At 41.4% G+C, this 20279-nt stretch overlaps 1 protein-coding gene across 1 annotated transcript in view; it reads right to left on the bottom strand.

Moving 5' to 3' along the window:
• LOC103740951 (aminopeptidase O-like) overlaps positions 1–20279 on the bottom strand; it is a 194317-nt gene that overhangs the window by 122587 nt on the left and 51451 nt on the right. The window contains 1 exon segment of the mRNA XM_008841631.2: positions 10844–11010. Coding sequence (XP_008839853.2) covers positions 10844–11010 — 167 coding nt within the window.

Here is a 20279-nt window from a genome sequence, read left to right as displayed (position 1 = left end):
TTTTTTTTGTCTTTTTGAGACAGGGTCTCCTTGTATCCCCAGCTGACCTGGAACTCACTATGTAGACCAGGCTGGCCTTGAACTCACAGAGATCCACCTGCCTCTGCCTCCCAAGTGCTGGAATTAAAGGCGTGATCAGAGTTCTTTAATACCCTTATACCACTTTTTCAAAGTGAAACATATTTAGGGGGATAAAACTATTTCAATAGTCTCACAACAGCAGCTATGAAAAGATCCAAATATACATTTTCATCTTCAAAATAGGACTGACATTTTCCTTAAAGATAACTGGTTTTTGTTGGAATAACAAGATTTGAGAGGGTGGATTTTCAAATCACAAGAGACAGTTTAAAAATTAGTGTTGGCTGTGGCTACAGCTCCGGGACAAGGACTTGAACAGCATGCACAAGACTCTGACTCTGACACCCAACACACTAAATACATTAAAATAAAAATTTAGCTTTGAAAATAAGTCTCATAACTGAGAGAGTGCTAACACAATTACTTGAATTACTGTTTTCATTTACTGCTCTAAAAACTGACCTCTGAACAGCTTTGAAGTATTCTAAAGAAGGTAGTAGACTAATTACCCTGAAGAGAGAAAAAGGAAGAGAACAAGGTAAAGGAGTCAGGTCATGAGGTGCAGGGTGGGGGTAGAGGGAAGAGATGACTTTGTGTCTTATACCTGTGAAAAACTTTACTAATTATTTGAGAAAATCATTTTTATTAAAGGAAAAAAAAAAGATAAGAAAAATCAAGGTCCTGTGGTCACTTTTACCCATCAGTCATGTATATGTACTCATAACAGTAAACAATGAGCCATGTGGGGAGTCAAGCCCTGCACCTGGTATACCAACCACAAAGTCAAAAAGCAGTTACTACCACACAGACCACCCACTCCTGCATAGGCAAGGGCAGGCTGGTTACCCCTGCAAAGCTAAGGCTCTCATAGAATGCCTTGTATTTAAAGACTTACTGGCTGAGGCTGTAGTTCTATTGGTAGAGTGCCTCCCCAGCATGCAGAAAGCCCTAGATTCAATCCCCAGCACCACATAAACCAAGCATAGTGGTACAAATCTATGATGCCAAGCAATTGGGAGGTGAAGGCAGGAGGACCAGATTCAAGATCATCATTGGCTGCATATTATAGCTTCCACCAGTCTGATCTACCTTCTCCAAACAAACAAACAAACACCACCAACAACAACAAAAAACAACCACTTTCACTGCATATTAAAACAGGCACTTAGGTTCTTCCTAATTGAAGCCAGACATGGTGGCACACACCTTTAATCCCAGCATGGGGAGGCAAAGGCAGGTGGATCTCCATGAGTTCAAGGTCAGACTGTTCTACAGGCTGGGGCTGCAGGGAGAACCTGTCTCAAAAAAGACCAAAAAAAAAATCTTCCTAATTGAAGCATGCATGTATCTTTGAAACCTTTCCACTGCAGGTTGGACAAACAGAATTGACACTCAGAAATATCCAGCTGGTGGTACACGCTTTCATTCAACATATCAGATTTCTTCCTCAATTCTAATGTAACCCCTACATATTTCCTACCTCAAGGTTGTTTCTTTCTCTAGTCCCAATTGCTTCTTTCAGAGCTTTCTACTATTCCATGTTGAGTATTTGATAACATTCTGCATCGCAGATTAAAAATATAGAAGTATGTGTATTTATAAGCACATAATATGTCATATTATTAAACTATGTATATTTTACATACACACATGTAAGCGTAATGTATACAAAGAAAGGAAGTAAGGCTCCCCATTTTGACTGTTCTCCCCCTCCCTCCTTCTTCATGTTTCAGTGCTTCAGCAAATCCCAGCATTCTTTCTGTCACTACTTTTGAGACACTAGTCTACATGATCTATTTTTATGAGCTAGTGGCACCCTCTGGAATACCCATGGTGTGACTTATCTTTCCTTAGTTCTCCATTATTGCTCAAGGGTTGTAACTGGCACCAGAACAAAGAAGACAGCATGAAGCTGTGGGCTGGTGGGCACCAGGTCAGGCCACAGCTTCACAGCATGATGCCACCCCACAAAGCCCCAGGTTTCCCTCTCTGCAACATAGTATGGCCTGAGGCACAGGAGACCAGGAGAGAACAGCCTTCAAAGATCACTGTGAAATAGGTAAAAGAGCGCCACCTGCTGAACTGAGAGGGCCTCTGTAGGTTGTGAGCATTATCTTATGGCTTGAAGACATCCCTTAAAATGGAGCATGTGGCAATAGCCTTGTCGTTTCAAAACTCTAGGCACATGCACATTTACAATACAGATAACAGATTCTCCAGAAACCCAAAGCAGGTCGACGGACTGGACACTAAATTTCACCTTTCCAGATGATTGGTTACAGGTAAACATTAGTACCTTACTCATATTTAAACATTCATGACTGTCTAGTCCAAGAAAAAACCACAGCAGTAAGAATTGGTAACTACAATATGTGCCTGCCAGAATCATTGTGGTCCAAAAGAAATCATGATGACTTCTACATATGTTGTGTATGCTAAGCACAGTGCTGGGATGGCCAGCATGAACTAATCAACAACAAAGCACAAACCAAAAGAATTTAAAAGTACAAGATATTGTATGAGTCCTTATGAGTGATACAACAGTAGAACACAGCCTGGCTCACCAGCAGCTTTCTACTGGGAAGATGAATATCATTACTATGTACTCCTACCCTTCGGAAACACGTGTATGAACTGCACTAGCCCCCCAAAAGTTTCCAACTCTAAAAACAAGAAGCTAGTTTCTCTAATCTGCATTTTTTCCCCTTGGTGGAGAAAATATTTAATCATAACCATTCCTAAATGCCTTTTAATTTACCATTTTTTATACATAATTCCTTGCTGTATACTGTGGGAGCAGTCTAAAGAGTATTGCTCATTTTGAGCTATCAAGGGGGAAAGAAAAGTTGGCTTTCAATTATACACAGGAGGGTCTGGACCCTGAAATCTTGGCTTTTTCCTGGAATTTCCTAGTCAAGAGTATGTCAGAGAATTGTTCTATTGGACAGGCCAAAGAGTAGCATTTTGCCCAGAATGAAGTAATGTCTGCACTCTTACTTTTGAAAATCAACAAAGAAAGGAATGAAGGAAGAGAGGGAGGGAGGGACGGAGGGAGGGAGGGGAAAGAAGACTGATCCTTAAAAAAAAAAAAGAAAAAAGAATCTACAAATCAGATATTGTTGTGTGTGTGTGTATGTATGTATGTATGTATGTATGTATGTATGTATGAGCTAGGGGGGCTGGAGAGATAGCTCAGTGGTTAAGAGCACATACTGTTCCTGCAGAAGACTGGAGTTCAATTCCCAGCACCCAACTCCCAACACCTTGCAACTTCAGCTCCAGAGGATACAACGCCCTTTTCTGGCCTCTGTGGGTACTACACTCATGTGAACAATCCCACACTTATACACACAAAAGAATGAAATCTTTAAGAAAACAAATTTTAAATTTCCTAGAGGGAAATGATAATGCACTGAACAATTTTTTTTCTTTTACTATTTACTGAGAGAAATCAGCACAAGAGAAGAAATGAGCACGAAACCACTTCATTATCTGTAGTGGTATTTATTTATTTAGAGACAGGGTCTCACTCTGTAGTCCCAGATAATCTGGAACTAACTATGTAGACCAGCATAGCCTCAAACTCACATAGATCCACCTGCCTCTGCTCCTGAGAGCTTGGATTAAAGGTCTGTGCCACTATGCCTGGCTATCCACAATGATTTTAAATGATTTTTCCAGCAACAGAATACTTTTGTCTGATTACACAGGCAATATGTCTTCAACAAATAAATTTCTGAGCCCTTATTATATAAAAGTATTGCATTGGCCACTGGGTCTCTGTGCTTAATAATTTGGCTACATTTGGGCAGGGAACACAGGCTGGCAATAACACCCAGAATAACATTTTCCCAATGGCTTTATGTGGAGGACATTGAATGATTCAAATTAGTTAATCTAAATATATGGCCTCAACTTAGCCTTTCTGGAAAAAAAAAAAAGAGAGAGAGAGCAAGAGAGAGAGAGAGGAGAACCACTTAGCTAATCAAATTCTTAGAATGGTCATTACCCCACAGCCCAAACCATGCACCTTCTTAAAAACAGCAAGAATTATTTTCCTCATGGAGCAAGGACTCAGAGGTCTAGCTTCTGATTTCTGTTCCCTGCCCAAGGGCTATTGTCATGTCTGCTGCGGCTGTCTGCTCCCAGGTGCTTTGATCTTTCAGGAAATCAGCTGGTGCCCGTAAATGTGCTATCAGGCTGATGATGTGTCACTGTGATGGAAACTGTGACTGGCTGGGCATGGTTTTGCTACTCAGGCTTTCAAGGACACTCATTGTTTTAAAGGGCAGTGTGCGCAGCAGACCTGAGGTCCTGAGAGACCAGCCTAGCAGTCTAGAGGGCAGGGGCAGCAAAGGCAACACTACTGTGCTCCAAGGTGTGCACACAGCTACAGACAACGTTGTTCCACCCTTACAACAGCCACTGTGGGGTCCGGGAAAGGTTTTTGTTAGTACTCTTTCCTGGTTGTCCTCTGGCAAGCCCCAGCTGAGTGCTGCAGGAGAGACTGTAGTTCTTTGCCCTGTTTCAGCTCAATTCTTTCTCAGGTTGAGCTGGGAAAGCCTATGCAGTGATGCCACGTGAGGCAGAAGTGATATGAACATACATAAGCAAACTCCAGTTAGCATCCTTTATTATAACTCCACCCTCAACTGGTAATTCTAAAGAAAAGAAAAGAAGAAAAGAATAGAAAATGGGGGGGGTCCTGATATATTCTTGGAAGTATGAAAATGGTAATTTCGTTATTTTTCTGTTATTTTATTTTGTTTTAGCCAGGGTCTCACTGTATAGCCCAAGCTGACCTCAAACTCTCAATCCTCCTGTATCAGTCTTTTTTCATCATTTTCTTTTTCCTTTTTCTTTTTTTTCAATTTTTTGAGACAGGGTCTCTCTGTAGCTCCAGCTGGCCTGGAATTTGCTACTGAGACCAGGCTGGCCTCAATCTCACAGAGATCTACCTGCCTCTGCCTCTGTCTCCTTCAAACAGACAGACTGACAATGGACAGGCAAACAAGGGTAGCAATCAGAAAAAAATTCTGTAAAGGATCAAGAATCAGACTTGGGCTTTGCACACCCCTCTTACAAACACTCACTTGTGCTACTGTAGCATAGAAGAAGGCCCAGACAAGTCAGAAGCCAATAAAACTTTATTATAAAAACAGGCAGTAGAAGGATCTGGGTGTAGCTGCCGAGTACTGTGAAATGACTTCCAAGTTCACATCTGCACTAGTGTGCACACCTGCACAGGCACATGTGGGACACCCTACACCAACCTCTGGGTTCTATACACACATATGCACATTTACAAACTCATGCATATGTATTCACACACAAAAAGAAAACAAAATAAAGGTCAAGATATCTCAGTATGTTTGAGAATCTAGTTTTAGAGCAGATAGAAGAAAAGTAGTAGGGAAGTTTAAAGAAATAGGCTGTCACAAGTTCAGGTAGGACAGGTGTTCAGTCATATAGACACACAGACAGATAGACAGACACACACACACACACACACCCTTTGGAGCCATCAGTACCATATCCATATTGTGAGGGCAATTTTATTTCAGCAAAATCTTTTTTTGGGGGAAGGTCTTTTTTGAGACAAGGTCTCTCTGTAACCCCAGCTGGCCTGGAACTTGCCATGTAGACCAGGCTGGCCTCGAACTCACAGAGATCTGCCTGCCTTTGCCTCCCAAGCGCTAGGACTAAAGGCGTGTGCCACCATGCCTGGCTTCAGCAAAATCTTCATCTCTACAACAAATTATTTCATCCAAATATAAATTTTATTGATTTAGTAAATTCTTATGTGTTTAATTTTTATTTTACTTTGGTTTCACAGATGTGCAAGAGTTACAACAGACTTACAGACTTACAGTTTTGGAAAATATCATCCTAATATCAATAACATCAGTAAACTCTAGTGAATCAGGGTTTTTCCCTCTCTTAAAGGAAAAATAGGGGGCTAGAGAGATGGCTTGGTGGTTAAGGCTGCTCTTGCAGAGGAGCTGGCTCAGTTCCCAGCACTCACATGGCAGCGCATAACTATCTCTAACTCCAGTTCCAGAGAATCTGACACTCTCTCTGGCCTCTGTGGGTACCACACATGCACATGGTGCACATATGTACATGCACAAAAACACTCATACACATAAAGTTAAAAAAAATCTAAAGAAGAAAATCAATGTTCAAGCTTGATGAACACTCCAAGCACAAGGTTTATGTTTGAGTGTCAGGGCCAAATCATGAACAAGAAAGTATACAGGTGTGCTGGATAGCTTTAGTGTCAACTGGACACACCTGGGTTGAGGGAGCCTCAGTTGGGGAATTGCCTCTATTGGACTGGCCTGTGGCCATGTCTGAAAGGCATCTTCTTGATGAGTAATGTGGGAGGGCCCAGCCCACTGTGGGTGGTGCCACCCCTGGGCAGGTGGGCCTGTGTTACATAAGACAGCAGGCTGAGTAGGGGCCAAGGGAGCAAGCCAGTAAGCAGCATTCCTCCATGGTCTGTGCTCCAGCTCCAGCCTCCAGGTTCCTGCCCTGAGTTCCTACCTTGGGCTCCCTGATGAACTGTGACCTGGGAGATGCAAGATAAATAAACCCTTTCCTCCCCAAGTTGGTAGTGGTCAGAGTGTTTTGTCACAGCAATGAAGAACAAACTAAGACAACAGGTATATGAGGGGAGAAGGTGAGGAACACAAGAAGGAAGCTTCTGTAGAGGTCCAGATATCAGTATTTTTGAGAGACTGCAGAATTTCACATATTGCATCAATTCACAATGTCAGGGAGCCAAAAAGAGAGGGCAGAGAAAGATCCCAGATGAGTCCAGCAGCTCTTGACTAGACAATTGCCAACAAGACATCAGCGCCAGGATAAAGGGGCTATCTACCAACTGATTTCCATCTGTTGAAGTGAGACAGCGTTTCAGCACATAAGTAGATGGACAGTGAAGAGAGAAAAAGGAAATTGACATGCAGACATCCTGTCTGGTGGAGCACACCAGAGAGAAAGCCATGGACACTGATGGAAAAATACTGCAGAATCAAAGTAGAAGAAGACATCACCCTAAAGAAGCAGAGAAAGAACAAGCCTTGGAAATCAGCTTACTACAGAAACCAAAGCCAAGTTAAGAAATTGGCCTCGTTGTTAGAACACAAGGAGATAGAATTCCTATGTACCAACAGTAAAAAAAAGATACAAGACACCAAGCTGATATGCAAGTAAAACAGATTGGGATCAGAAGACAACAAAAAGTAATGGATGGAAATGTTACAACATCATGTAAATCTCTAATGAAATTAGTAAAGAACAAAAATGTCATTCCTGAAAAATCAATGCTATAGAATGTACGTAGGCTGAAAGATTCATCTCAGTAGTAGAGCTTGCCTAGCATATGCAAGACCCTGGGTTCCATTCCCAACACTGAAAAAAAAAACCATTTTAGAATAAAAATGAAAAGGAAAGTCACAAAAACTAGAAATGTGTGTTTGTACTATATGTATCTAGAGCAGGAGCTAAAGTATTCTCATAACCCATAAATTCAAAAGACACACATTAAGAAACTGAAATGACTTAACAAATACTCTTTAAATAAAAATATAAGAATGTGCAGCAAGTACATGAAAAAGTTCAACATCATTAGTTATTAGAGAAATTCAAATTGAAACCATGAGACAGTATTTCACACTCCATTTCAGAGCTAAAAGTCAAAGGACTGATAATATTAAGTACTTTAAAGATGAACGACTATAACTCTCATACATTACTAGTAGGAATATAAGTAATACAAGCACTTTAGATATGGCTTTAGGGGTACTAAATCATAAGTTTAAGTTTAGAAACTGAAACATATGCTTATCATATGATTTAGCAATTCTATTCTTGAGAATTTACCCAAGAGAAATGCAAGTTATATCCAAAAAAGTCTTATACATGAATATCACAGCATAATTTTTGAAATGGCTAAAACAATCTAAGTATCTACAAACAGGGAAGTGGGTAAAATGTGGCTTATTTATACAAAGAATCACTAATAAGTTAAAAAGAGAGTAAATTACTGACATCAATGGTGATATGGAGAATTCTTGTACCATGCTGAGTACAAAGGCAGACACACAAGAGTACACAATCAATGGATTCTAGAAGCAGCAGAACTAACCTCTAGAGACAGAAATCAGTGGTTGGCTGGCATAAATGCAAGGAGAAATGAGTGGATGGCACAAGAGGACTTCTGGGATAACAGAAATGGTCTGTCATGCGTCACTGAGCAATCTCATAGGTGTCATATGTGGGTCAAATCTCACTGAACAGTACCTTTAATGTACACATTCATTATATGTAAATCATGCCATGGTAAAGCTGACTAAAAAGAAAGGTGCCACATTTACATCTGTCCTAAAGTTCTGAATTGTGTGAAATCCTGTGATGATGTAGACAACAATGTCAGACTTCTTTCCAAAGAATAAAATTTGATATCTGATGTCTCCTCAGAAATACTAAATAAGAGATGATAGCATCTGCAGTCATTAAAGAGAGAAAAGAAGTCACTTAAGAAATTTATATCTAGAGTTGGGTGTGGTAGTCCACACATGGAATCCCAGCCTTCAGGGGGCAAAGACAAGAGTGTCCCGTTCAAGGCCAGTCAGTATTACTTATCCAGGCCTTGCTTCAAGAAAAAATTTTATTATCTAGTCAAGAATTGTTCATGAGTGAATACAATCACAGCTAATCAAAATACAAGAGAGCACTTAAAAAACAAACTATAAATCCACTCTTGTAAAAAATTTTTTTGAAGTCTTTTCTCAAACAGAAAGATGATTTAAACTTAAAAGCTCAAGAAGGAATACATAGTCTAAACATGTATTCAAAATATGATTTGAAATTAAGTAAAAATGTAAAACAACCATAGTAATTCCTAGAAGATGTAATACAAAAGCAAAATACATTGAAAACTTGCATTTAAAATCCAAGATTTTATTAAATTCCCCATTTCTCTAAAAGAGGGATATTATACAAATATGCACATAGACTTGGGCAAAAAAGAGAAAAAACACATAAATGAAATTGATAACCACGGCTGCCTTTGGTGCAGGATTATAGTTTAACTGGTCTACTGTTTAGTTTCTGTCAACTTGACAAAAAATAGAGTCACCTGGGAGGAGGGAACCTCATTTCCTCCATCAGATGGGCCTATGGCCAGGTCTGTGAGGCATTTCTTAATTGTTAATTGATGTAGGAGTGCACAGTCCACTGTGGGCGGTGCCATCCCTGGGCAGGGGGCCTGGACTATATAAGAAATGTAGCTGAACAAGCCAGGGGAGCAAGCAAGTTAGCAGCTTTCCTCCACAGTCTCTGCTTTAATCCCTGCGTCCAGGTTCCTGCCTTGGCTTCCCTCAATGATAGACAATAAACTGTAAGATAAAATAAACCCTTTCTTCCCCAAGCTGTTTTTGGTCAGTGTTTCATCACAGCAACAGATACCAAACTAGAACAGCTGCGAAAGAGAAGTAAAAGGAGACTTTATTGAGGTTGGAACGTAGCTGAACTGGTAAGAGCGTTTGCCTGTCCCCTGTCCACACATCCATGCCAGTATTTGCTGTCATTTATTTTATTATCTTAGCCCTCTAATTGGGATAAGATGACATCTAAAAGTAGTTTAAATTTGCATTTCCCCGATGGCTAAAGAGATTCAATATTTTAAAAATTATTTCTTGGCTGTTTGTATTTCTTTTTAGAGCTTTCTGTTTAGTTCCACTCATAAGTTTTAATGAGGTTGTTTGCTTTTTATTGCGTTATGTTTTCTGAGTTCCTTGTTAATTCTAGACACTAACCCTCTGTCAGATGTATACTCCACTCTGTCGGCTAGCTCTTCACTTGAATGCTGGTGTCCTTTGCTATACAGAAGCTTTTTAGCTTCATGAGGTCCCATTTGTCAATTGTCGGTCCTAATGCCTGCACAACCCTTTACAGACAGGATCTTGTGTATCTCAGGCTGACCTTATGTGTTTAAATTGGAGTACCTATAGAAAGCAGGAAACTAGTAAGGACCCATGAGAGGTATTTCAAGGAAGAGTATACAGTGCAGGTTGTAAGAAGAGGCCAATATTTTAAAGTACATATTAAAGTATGTGGGAAGAGACATATTTTATATCAAGAAATATTACAGCTACAAAAATTTTATTGGGATCTCAACTGGAAGAGTTAATTACTAAATAAACAAGTGATTCACAAGTAAAACCTGGATGAGTCATTAGTTCTTGCCTCCATCTTTCCAACATACCTTCAGTTTGAAATGTCAGTGTGGACAAATAGTGTACAGAATAGACCCTTTACCAGAACAACTCCAGTGAGCTGGCTAAGGTGAGCAGTATCTCTCAGCATAATGAATAACCACGTACAGACACCATGTCCAAACCACAGAAACTCAACCATAATAGTGTTTCCATGACACACTTGCCTGACCAGAAAGTGTTCAACCAGGACCACCCACTTCTGCCCCACAAACACCAGGTGAAAGCAACTGCTGAAACCATCTATGAATTGATGACTTTGGCATGAATAGTCCCCAGCCCCACACCCGGACTCCCCAGTGCCTTTTCCCTCCCCTGTTCGTTTTCTCTGGAAGGATTTTTTTTTTTTTTTATAGTATGTTCATTTCCAACATAACTAATAAAGCAGCTCTTTAAAGTTTAGAAAAATACTGATTATTGGGTTCCTGGGTCCAGCATGTGTGCAATACCTAAATAAGCAAAGAACACATTTACAGTACCTTCCCGAAGTGGTGCTGGCTTGGCAGAATTTTCTCCACTCATTAAAACAACAAAAGATGCAGCTGCTCGTACTGTAGCCTGCCATGTTGACATGGCAACTGGTGGTTCCTGGCATGGAAAAAGGGCTCTGTTGTTTATGGGGGATCCCATAGTATAAACACATAGCCTGCAGAAGAAAGACAAAAACACAAAAGGGTAAAATCTTTAAAATGAGTTGTTGCTTTATCTCACCACCATGGTAGCAAGTTATATTGTGCTTTCAAAGTAGAAACATTTAGGGCTTTGTAGTCGACTGGTTTCAGAGCAGAGTGAAACCGCATTGGTACTTGCTATGTGAATGGTGCAGTGGTTATCCGCCCCCCCCAATGAATTACTTAAATATGGAGGTGTGCTTTTTTTTTTTAAAGGAGAAAAATATTCTTTTGGATAGTTTTAAATACTTGCCCGCCAAGTTATAATTTATAGCACCCTTGCTAACCTCCCCTTAGGTCCTTATTGCTTTCAAAAGAAAAGTTTTAGAGACATTCTTACAAACTTTTTGGAAAGTATTCTGGAAAAGAAAATATGCTTGGAGATCACTGAGATTATGAACACTTGGAAGAACAAGCTGGAGGTCTCAGGTCCAGTACTGGTGGGTAATACCCCCAACCCTGGAAATCATCTTTTCAAGTGGAGCTCTTGTGAGAATCCTTGTGTGGAAGCCAAGAACAGGGGTTGGTACAAACAGTCAAAATAACCAGGCTTGTGACAGGAGGCCAAGTGAACAAGATCAGTCCCAAAGCAAAGTACGAAGCCATTAGGATTCGTTCTGCTACAAGTGAAAAATACAAACCCTCCCAAACCAAGAAAAGCCCCTTTCCATGACTAAGCTACGGATGCCTGGGATGGCAAAGACCTTTGCAGTCAAAAGAAGCTGGTCTTCTGATACCACAGAGAAGGCACAAGACTCCTCAGGGGAACGTCTGAGGAAAAGAAAACATTGCCACATTTGGTTTTTTAGGGGACAAATACATTGCTTTATCAGCTTAACTTACAGCATAAATGATCACTACTTCTTGCAGATAATTTATTTTTTACTAACATCATTTTGGACATTAATTTGTTCCACAGTGTACAACACACACACACACACACACACACACACACACACACAAAGATGGCTGTCCTCTATCAGTCAGGCCAGTAAGGAAAAGAGAAACCAGTCTAGGGCTTGAGAAGCAGAGAGAACTTAATACAGAGAACTGCTATACAATCGATAGAACTGAGATACAAAGTTGGGGGCAGGGCGGTAACCCAGAGATTAGTCGCAGTGGGCAACAGCCATGGTTGCTCAGACTGCAAGAGTCAATGTTACTGATGTTACTGGGGACACAGCAGCAGTGGCCACCTGGGGATGGGGGAACTGTCCAGGAAGAGCTAGGACCACAGAGGCAACTCACAAGTGAAGGTGGGGAAATGCTTAGTTTCACTCTGATTTTCTGCCCATCAAACCTAGCTGGAAGAAGGAAGACAGAAAAGCTGGGCAAGTGGAGCTCCCTGCCAGTCTGAGATCTCAATTAGAGCAAAAAGTGGGTCTTAGGGCAAATGCAAGATTGTGGCACACGTATCCTACATATGCATATGCATAATAACTCAAAATCAGAAAGTCAGAATGCATTACTTCCAAGCCAGGCATGGTGGCACAGACCAGTAATTCCAGCACTGGGCAGGTGAAGACAAGAGGATTAAGAGCTCAAAGTCAGTATCAGCTACACAGCACGTTACAGGCTGCCTAAAAATACATTACTCCCAGCTGGTTTGCCGATTGAGGAAATGATGGGTGTTATGGCTGTCCTGTCCTTTCACCTCTCTATCATATGGAAAATGGGGTGGAGGGGGTAAGTGACCTCTTTGACCAGTCAGTAACTTTTTGGCTCTATATCTTGGTTTTTAGATTTGAGAATAAAGACAAAATTTTCAAATGTGGCCCAGAGTCTCCCATAAATTTCAACAAACGTGAGCCCCCACTCTTGTCCCTTTGGTTTGCTGGTTAATTGACTTAACCTTGGTTAACTGTCCAGCCTCAGCTATTTCAAACCCTAATGAGGAAGATCATTAATGCTCACCTTTTCCCAGTGGCAGAGTTGGTGGGGGGGAATCCTGCAGTAGCACAAATTGCTCAGACAGCAGGATCAAAAGAAACCCAATTCAGAAAATTCAACTTTTAGGGCTCTCTCTCTCTCTCTCTCTCTCTCTCTCTCTCTCTCTCTCTCCTCTCCCGCCCCCAGTTGCTTTTTTTTCTAAGAGGAAAGTCCCAAGAAGAAAAAGAATCGGTATGGAAAGGGGAGGTATTCTCACTGGCTAACAGGTGCAACTCCTGCTTCCTTGACATTGGCAGACACTAAACAGGAAGGCTTTCTTTCTTACTGAGGCAGAATAGACCCCATAACTTTTCTTGTTCAAGAATATCAGGAAATCCGTTCAAACCTGTGTACACTTGTGGAGTTAACTATTTGTAAAGTTAACAGGGATGTGAAAGCCCTCATATGGAACACTCCTAAGACCACTCTTCTGGTGCACAAGGGAGAGATGGGTGGCAGTTGCAGGGAAAGACCCAGCATTGTGAGCTCAAGTCCTAAAGCATACAGAACAAGTCTCAAAGTGTGCTCTCAGGGTCTCAACTGTCTTGTTGTGACAGGGCTCCCCTTCTCTACACAGGGAACAAATCCTTCCCCAATGAATGGCTTGCAAGGCGTTCTCTTTCTCAATGCAGTCTCTTATTCTCTACATTTTGGTCAGTTGTGGCCTTCTCTGTTAATTGCCCTCTGTTGCATGTGGAAGCTTCACTGGTGAGAGCTGAGCGATGCATTAGCATTCCCTCTACCTCCAGTTCTGCTATGTTCCCTGAGCCTTAGATGTAGAATTTGCATTGTAGATGTGTGTACTTCTTCTCTGCATGTGACCAGTTGTGGAACTCTGTAATAGTCTCCATCTGTTGCAAAAGAAGCTTCTTTGATGAATGGTGACAAGTAAAGCCTGATATTTTTTTTAATATGAATTCTGAGGACTGAACTAGGTCATCCTGCCACCCAAGTCATCTTTCCAGCACAGAGCTAGGATTTACTAAGTAATTTGAAGATGCAGAGGGGAAAGGGAAGAGTTCTCTCAGGTAGGAACTTGTAAGCTGCCTCCCTCTGTGACCCCGCTCTGGCCACTCACACGCATTTATAGTTACCTCCTATGTACAGGTTGGTCTCTGTGACCAATGACAGAAGTAATGCAATATCATTTCTGAGATGAGATTAAATTAGAAAACCAAAAATCGCTGGCTTTTGTCTTACAGGCTCTTTTTTTGTTCTTTTTTTCGGTAGCACATTTTTAAAAATTATATACTTTTAACTGAATTTTTGTCATTTTCATACAATATACTCTAATGGTATTTAGCACCCCTCCCCTCCTCACACATCTCCTTATTGCCCCTCCGCCCAATTTAATGTACTCTAATAAGGCCTAGAGAGTCTAATTTGTGTCCCCAAACGGCCTTCAGTGTGGGTCTTATTCAGCTATATAGCAAATTACAGACAAACATAGGCTACATGAGACCCTGTGTCAAACCATTTTTAAAAATTTATGTGATGAGTTTTAGGAAGTAGTAAATATTGATATTATAGGTGGATTTCAGTTAGAGTATCAACAAATCAGAGAAAAATTCTTCCATTAACTGGGTTCCAAAACATCCTGTCATCCCCATCCCTTTCCTCCCGAATCCTGTAGGGTATCCTCACTGTCTAGTTCAGGAAACTATGTTCTTCAGTTTTATCTGACCCTCTCTGCCATCTTTCTGCCACTTGTGCCTGTATACCTGACCTCACCTACCATGGGCTTAGTTACCAGACTCCTAGGAGGCACTCACTTCAACTTCCCAATGTCCTCACAATTTTCTTTGCTTACCTTCCTCTTTGGGGGCCGGGGGTTGTAAAAGGGGTTGGTTTGAGCCAGGGTCTCACTTTGTAGCCCAGACTGGCCTTGAACTCATGAATTCTCCTGCCTCACCCTCCCAAGTGCTGGAATTATAGATGTGAGTCACCACATTCATCCCCCTAGCTGCCTCCTGTACGTGTTTGTGTATGTGCATGTATATACAGTTTATGCATGAGGAAACCTTGGGTGCCATTCCTTGGGAGCACTCCACCAGGTTCTCTCACTGAACCTGGAACTTACAGATTGGGCTAGACTGGCTAATCAGCAAGCCCCAGGGATCCTCCTGTCTCCACCTCTCCAGTGTTGGGGTTACAGGTGTGTGCTGCTGGATCAGACTTTTCTTATGGGAGCTGGGGATCAAAATTTAGGTGCTCATGCTTACATAGCAAGCACTTTACTGACTGAGCCATCTCCCCAGCACCCCCTACCCTCTTTTTTAATTACTTTGTATATCCTTTCTGAAAGTCTAAAATGTGTTTGTATTTTGGCTTTCTACTTGCTATCTAGAGTTATAACTCTAAAAACGTACACCGTCATCAGTCTGAAAGCCACACCTATCAATACACCCAGGTCTAATATATGACTCAATCTCTTCCTTGTTGGAATATTTTTACAAGGTCTCCAGAAGTAGAGTGAGTCTGAGGCACAACTTCTGTTTTGTTTGGTTGTTTTTTTTTGACTCAAGGTCTTATTATGTAGCTCTGGCTGGCCTCAGAGTATGTGGCAATCCTCCTGCTTCAGCCTCCAAAGGGTTGTAATTACAAGCATACACCACAACTCCCAGCTAACAACTTCTTGGAAACGCTGGTTCTCTTCGTGCCCCCAGCCTCTTCTTTCCTCAGCTGGATTACTTCTCCCTTTCCAATATGCCCAAACCCAGAACCAGGGACTTAAGACTCCTTAAAACCAAAGGCCTTTCATATTTTACAAGCTGGTATCCTTAAGCATGTCTCACATCATAATGCAAATATGCTTAAGAAACCATTTAAAGTTAGGTAACTATATTTTAACAGAGAGGAACAGTTTATCCTCTGGAAAAATACTCTGATGGAATGTGGGGCACCTGCCAGCAGATGGAGGAAAATATGAGGTACATGGAGTCATGTAATCATATTCCCTATACAGGGACTCACAGAGAAGGATGGCTCTCATCCAATACACATGCAAATGAGAACCACCCTGCCCCCACAGACTCTCACCCATAGAGGGAAATCAGTGAGTGTTTATAAACAGGCTGTGCAGTATCTGAATGTGTAATCACTGCCTACATGCAGCTGTGTTTACTGGACATGCAGAGCCTCGCACCTCCACTACATTGTTAAAATGCTCATCACTATGGACTAGATGGCAGGTCTAGTTGTCCGGAGACAACACTGCTTCAATACAGGCCTGCCAGTGGTGCCACTTCTTCAGCAGAGGCATTCAGGTGCAGAATGGGCAAGCTGCCTGTCCAGGCAAAGGCAGTCTTTGTCATTTGGAAGTCCCTCCTGGATACAGGTGGGAATCTGCAGAGTCTTTCATGGGCTCTTCTCATCTTCACATGAAGAAGTTGAGCTCCAGGTGTATAATGACTTCTCTAGAGTTTCTGGTGTGTCAGCAGCATGGCCCCAGCTGGTGCCTCAGCGGTCTTGGCTTTCACCTTCCAGTTTCTTACAACAGGAATTACTCATTCTTGGTTATACAGACCACTGCCATTTGTTATTTTCTGTTGATACTTGATTCTTTTTTAAAATGCAGTTTTAAAAATGTGTGATTTTCTGAGACAGAATCTCTTCTCTGTGTCTCAGGCTGGCATGGAACTATGTAGCTCAGATCAGCCTGGAACTTGCAGCAGTCCTCCAGCCTTGGATCCAGACATGAGCTATACTTGACTGTTTATCTCTTCTTCTTCTTCCTTTTTTCTTTCTTCTCCGTTAGTGACTTGGTGAGTTTCTGCAACATGAACCCCTTTACATGCTCTCAAGTTTGGGGTCACTCATTCCTCCCTGCAGAGATGCAGTGATGTCACAGAAGTAACTAGCATTTCCATTTTAGTGCTCATGAATTCTGCATTGGTTTCTTAACCAAAGGAAGAAAGAGGCAACAATAGTAGAAATGTTCTCGTTCTTGTTTTGTTTTTGAGACAGGGCCCCATAGTACAGCCCTGGCTGGCCTGAAACTCACAGACACCTACCTGCCTCTGCCACCCATGTTTTGAGATTAAAGGCATGTACCACCATGCCCAACAGAAATGTTCTTTTAAGAACTGAAATCTAAAACTAAAAAGCTTCTGTACAGCAAATAACATCATCATTCAAGTGAGGAGGCAGCCTTATAGAATGGGAAAAAACATCTTTCCCAGCTATACAGACAGTGAATATACAAAGAACTCAGAGCTAGAATATATAAAGAACTCAAAAACAAACAACCCAACTAAAGATTGGGACATGAAACTAAACAGAAAGCTTTAAAAAGAAGAAACACAAATGACCAAGAAATAACTTTTTTTAAATGGTCAACATATTTAGCCATCAAGGAAATGCAAATTAAAACTCCTTTGAGATTTCATCTTATCCCACTCAGAATGGCTCAGATCAATTTTTTAAAAATGACAGGTACTGGAGTCAATGTGAGGAAAGTGCAATACTTACTCACTGCTGATGGGAGGGTAAATGCTGCAGCCACTGTGGAAATCTGGGTGGAGGCTCCTCAAAAAGCTAGAAATACATCTACCATATGATCCAGTTATATCACTCTTGGGCATATACCCAAAGGACTCTATATCCTAGTACAGAGATACCTGCTCACCTACATCCATTGATGTTCTATTCACAATCCCTAGGAAATGGAAACAGCGTAGATGTCCATCAATGGATGAGTGGATAATTTAAATGTGGCACATATACATAATGGATTACTATTCAGCTGTAAAGAAAAATGAGGTTATGAAATTTGCAGGTAAATAGATGGAGCTGGGAATTCTAAGTGAGGTACCCAAGACCCAGAAAGACAAACACTACTCTCATATGTGGATAACTCAGGGGATTTGAACTTTAGATAATGTATACTTTAAATTGGAGTACCCATAGAAGGCAGGAAACTAGGGGAATTTCTTGGAAAGGGGGACAGAATGCAGTTAGTATGAGGGACAAATGGGGAATAATGAAATAGGAAGGGTTAACTGGAGTGAGATATGGGAGGGCAGGGTAAAGGAGTGAGTTTGGGAGAGACAATGAACAGTAAAGACCTTTGGAATATGGAAACCTACTACTGAAGAAGCTTCCTAAATTGTATACATAAACATATTTTTTAAAACCAGGTCTAGTTGTCCGGAGACAACACTGCTTCAATACAGGCCTGCCAGTGGTTTTATTTAAATGCAGTTACCCTATAACTAGGGACAATGACACCCCTAGACACCATAGGCTATCAAATAAAAAGCCCAGTGTGAGGCATAGGTTAACTCTTTTAGAGTTGCTGGTCACTAGGGTCCCATAGAACCTTCCCAAATATTACAGACTACTTCCATTGCTCTTGGTTGCCCCCTAGAACTTGATAGTAAGACCCTGTTGCTGTAGACACCACATACTTGAGCCATAAGACATGGAGAAATCAAGCTCAGACCGTCTTAGAAGCTTCATCCCTACTGGACAGCTTTCATGGTGCTGGAAGGTTCAATGCAAGACACTAGGATGGAAAAGTAATTAATAGTATTGTTCAGCTGTGTACACTGTGAGCTACAATGACCAGCTCAGATATGATCACTGGTGCAATAGTGGCATCAATGGGTTAACTAAACACTCTATGATCAGATTTAAAGCCTGCTCCACAAGATGGAACCCATTCCTAGTACTGTTAACTGGACCAGCCACCTGTGGCTGGCTAAGTCATCAGCCCTAGAGGAGAACCTAGTACTATTATTCTGCTAAATGGACATAGTAATAAACTTTCCCCTAAGTTCTTAGGGGAGAGTTCTATAGATCAGTGTATCTCCCAACTTTCATCAGGGAAGCTTCTTTTTTACAGTAGATGGTAATGAATACAGAGACCCACAACTGGTCAACGTGCAGAGAATAAGAGAGACCATGGGGTGCTTAGCTCCAAATGGGACATCTATAACACATCCCTTCCTTCGAGGGTCAAGGGTCATCTCAAAAGAGGGAGTGGAAAGATTTTAAGAGCCAGAGGGAGTGGATATCTGCAATGAAACAGTATTTACTGGACATGTCACCACTGCATACTTAACTCACTGCAGCTGTGATTACTTGCATAAGACCTGCACAAGATCAAACAAGCCAATCTCAGCATGTATGGAGAGGAGCTCATGAAGTTCCACCCCTCGCTGAGGAACTTTTGGCAACTAATTAACTATTGTGGGGAAGAGAGTCAAGTTTTCTTCAGGGATGCAGACCTGAGATGCTACACACGCTCCAGTAGATGGTTCTGTTCTCACGCACATACAGACAACACCAAGTGGACCCAGTGGTTTTTTTTTTTTTTTAACTTTTACAAAAACTTTATCGAGACTTTCACACATGCATATAAGGTGTTTTGATCAGATCCATGCCCGCTCCCTCCAACATTCCCCCCTCTGAAGAGGTAACCCTAAAATCTTTTAAGGATTAGATACAAGCTCCCAAATACTTTTGACATTTTTGGCCTTTGGAACAGAGTACGTTGCTAACAGGCCCAAGAACATTTTGACTTTTAGTCCAGAAACTGGCAACATTTCTTTGGGGTCTTTTTACCCTAACTCCCTAGCCAATTCCTACCTCCTATTCTTATCACACCATCCTCTGAAGGGGTTACCCAAATTGCCAATAGGGAATAGGGACACTGACTGCTCTGGCTTCTTCCATGCTGAACATGGACTCAGGGTGAGACAATTAGAGTACCCCTTCAGTGGTTCTATCTAAAAGACTCCCAAATTGCATTAACTCTTGTCTCTCAGGGGAAAAGAAAGTCCTTGAATCATGAATAGGAGATGTGAAGGAGAAGTAAAGGCAAGAGTAACCAGCAATACAAGTTCTAGACAGGGAACTAGAAAAAAGTCAGAACAGGGCACTTTTCAAATGTTCATATGAGAGTCCACTGGAGTTTCTTGACAAGGGCTTCCAAAAGCATCCCTCTATTGGGTTCTTCCTCATTTTTCTTTTGTCTTCCAAGGCTAGACTAGTTGATTGGGAAGAGTGGCTGGATACTCCAGTAAGGGTCCAGTGACCCTGCTTGGTTCTCCTTTAATGAATGAGCACAACCCGTCAGGCTCAGCTGAAGTCATGATGATGGTAGTTATTTCATGTAGAAGGGACTGCCGTATAGCATCATCTTATTAAAAGGACCTGGAATTTAAAAGGATTTGGTGCTAGGAGCCACATATGAGGGGGAACATATGTCATTTGTTTTTCTGAGTCTGTGTTACTTCACTTAGTATAACAGTTTCTAGATCCATCCATTTACCTGCAAATTTCATTATTTCATCTTTCTTTACTGCTGAAC

The sequence above is a fragment of the Nannospalax galili genome, unplaced genomic scaffold, assembly GCF_000622305.1.
Source record: "Nannospalax galili isolate Female #2095 unplaced genomic scaffold, S.galili_v1.0 scaffold740, whole genome shotgun sequence".
Classification (NCBI taxonomy): domain Eukaryota; kingdom Metazoa; phylum Chordata; class Mammalia; order Rodentia; family Spalacidae; genus Nannospalax; species Nannospalax galili.
The sequence above is the reverse complement of the archived record's forward strand: the minus strand, read 5'-3'. Positions and strand labels throughout refer to the sequence as shown.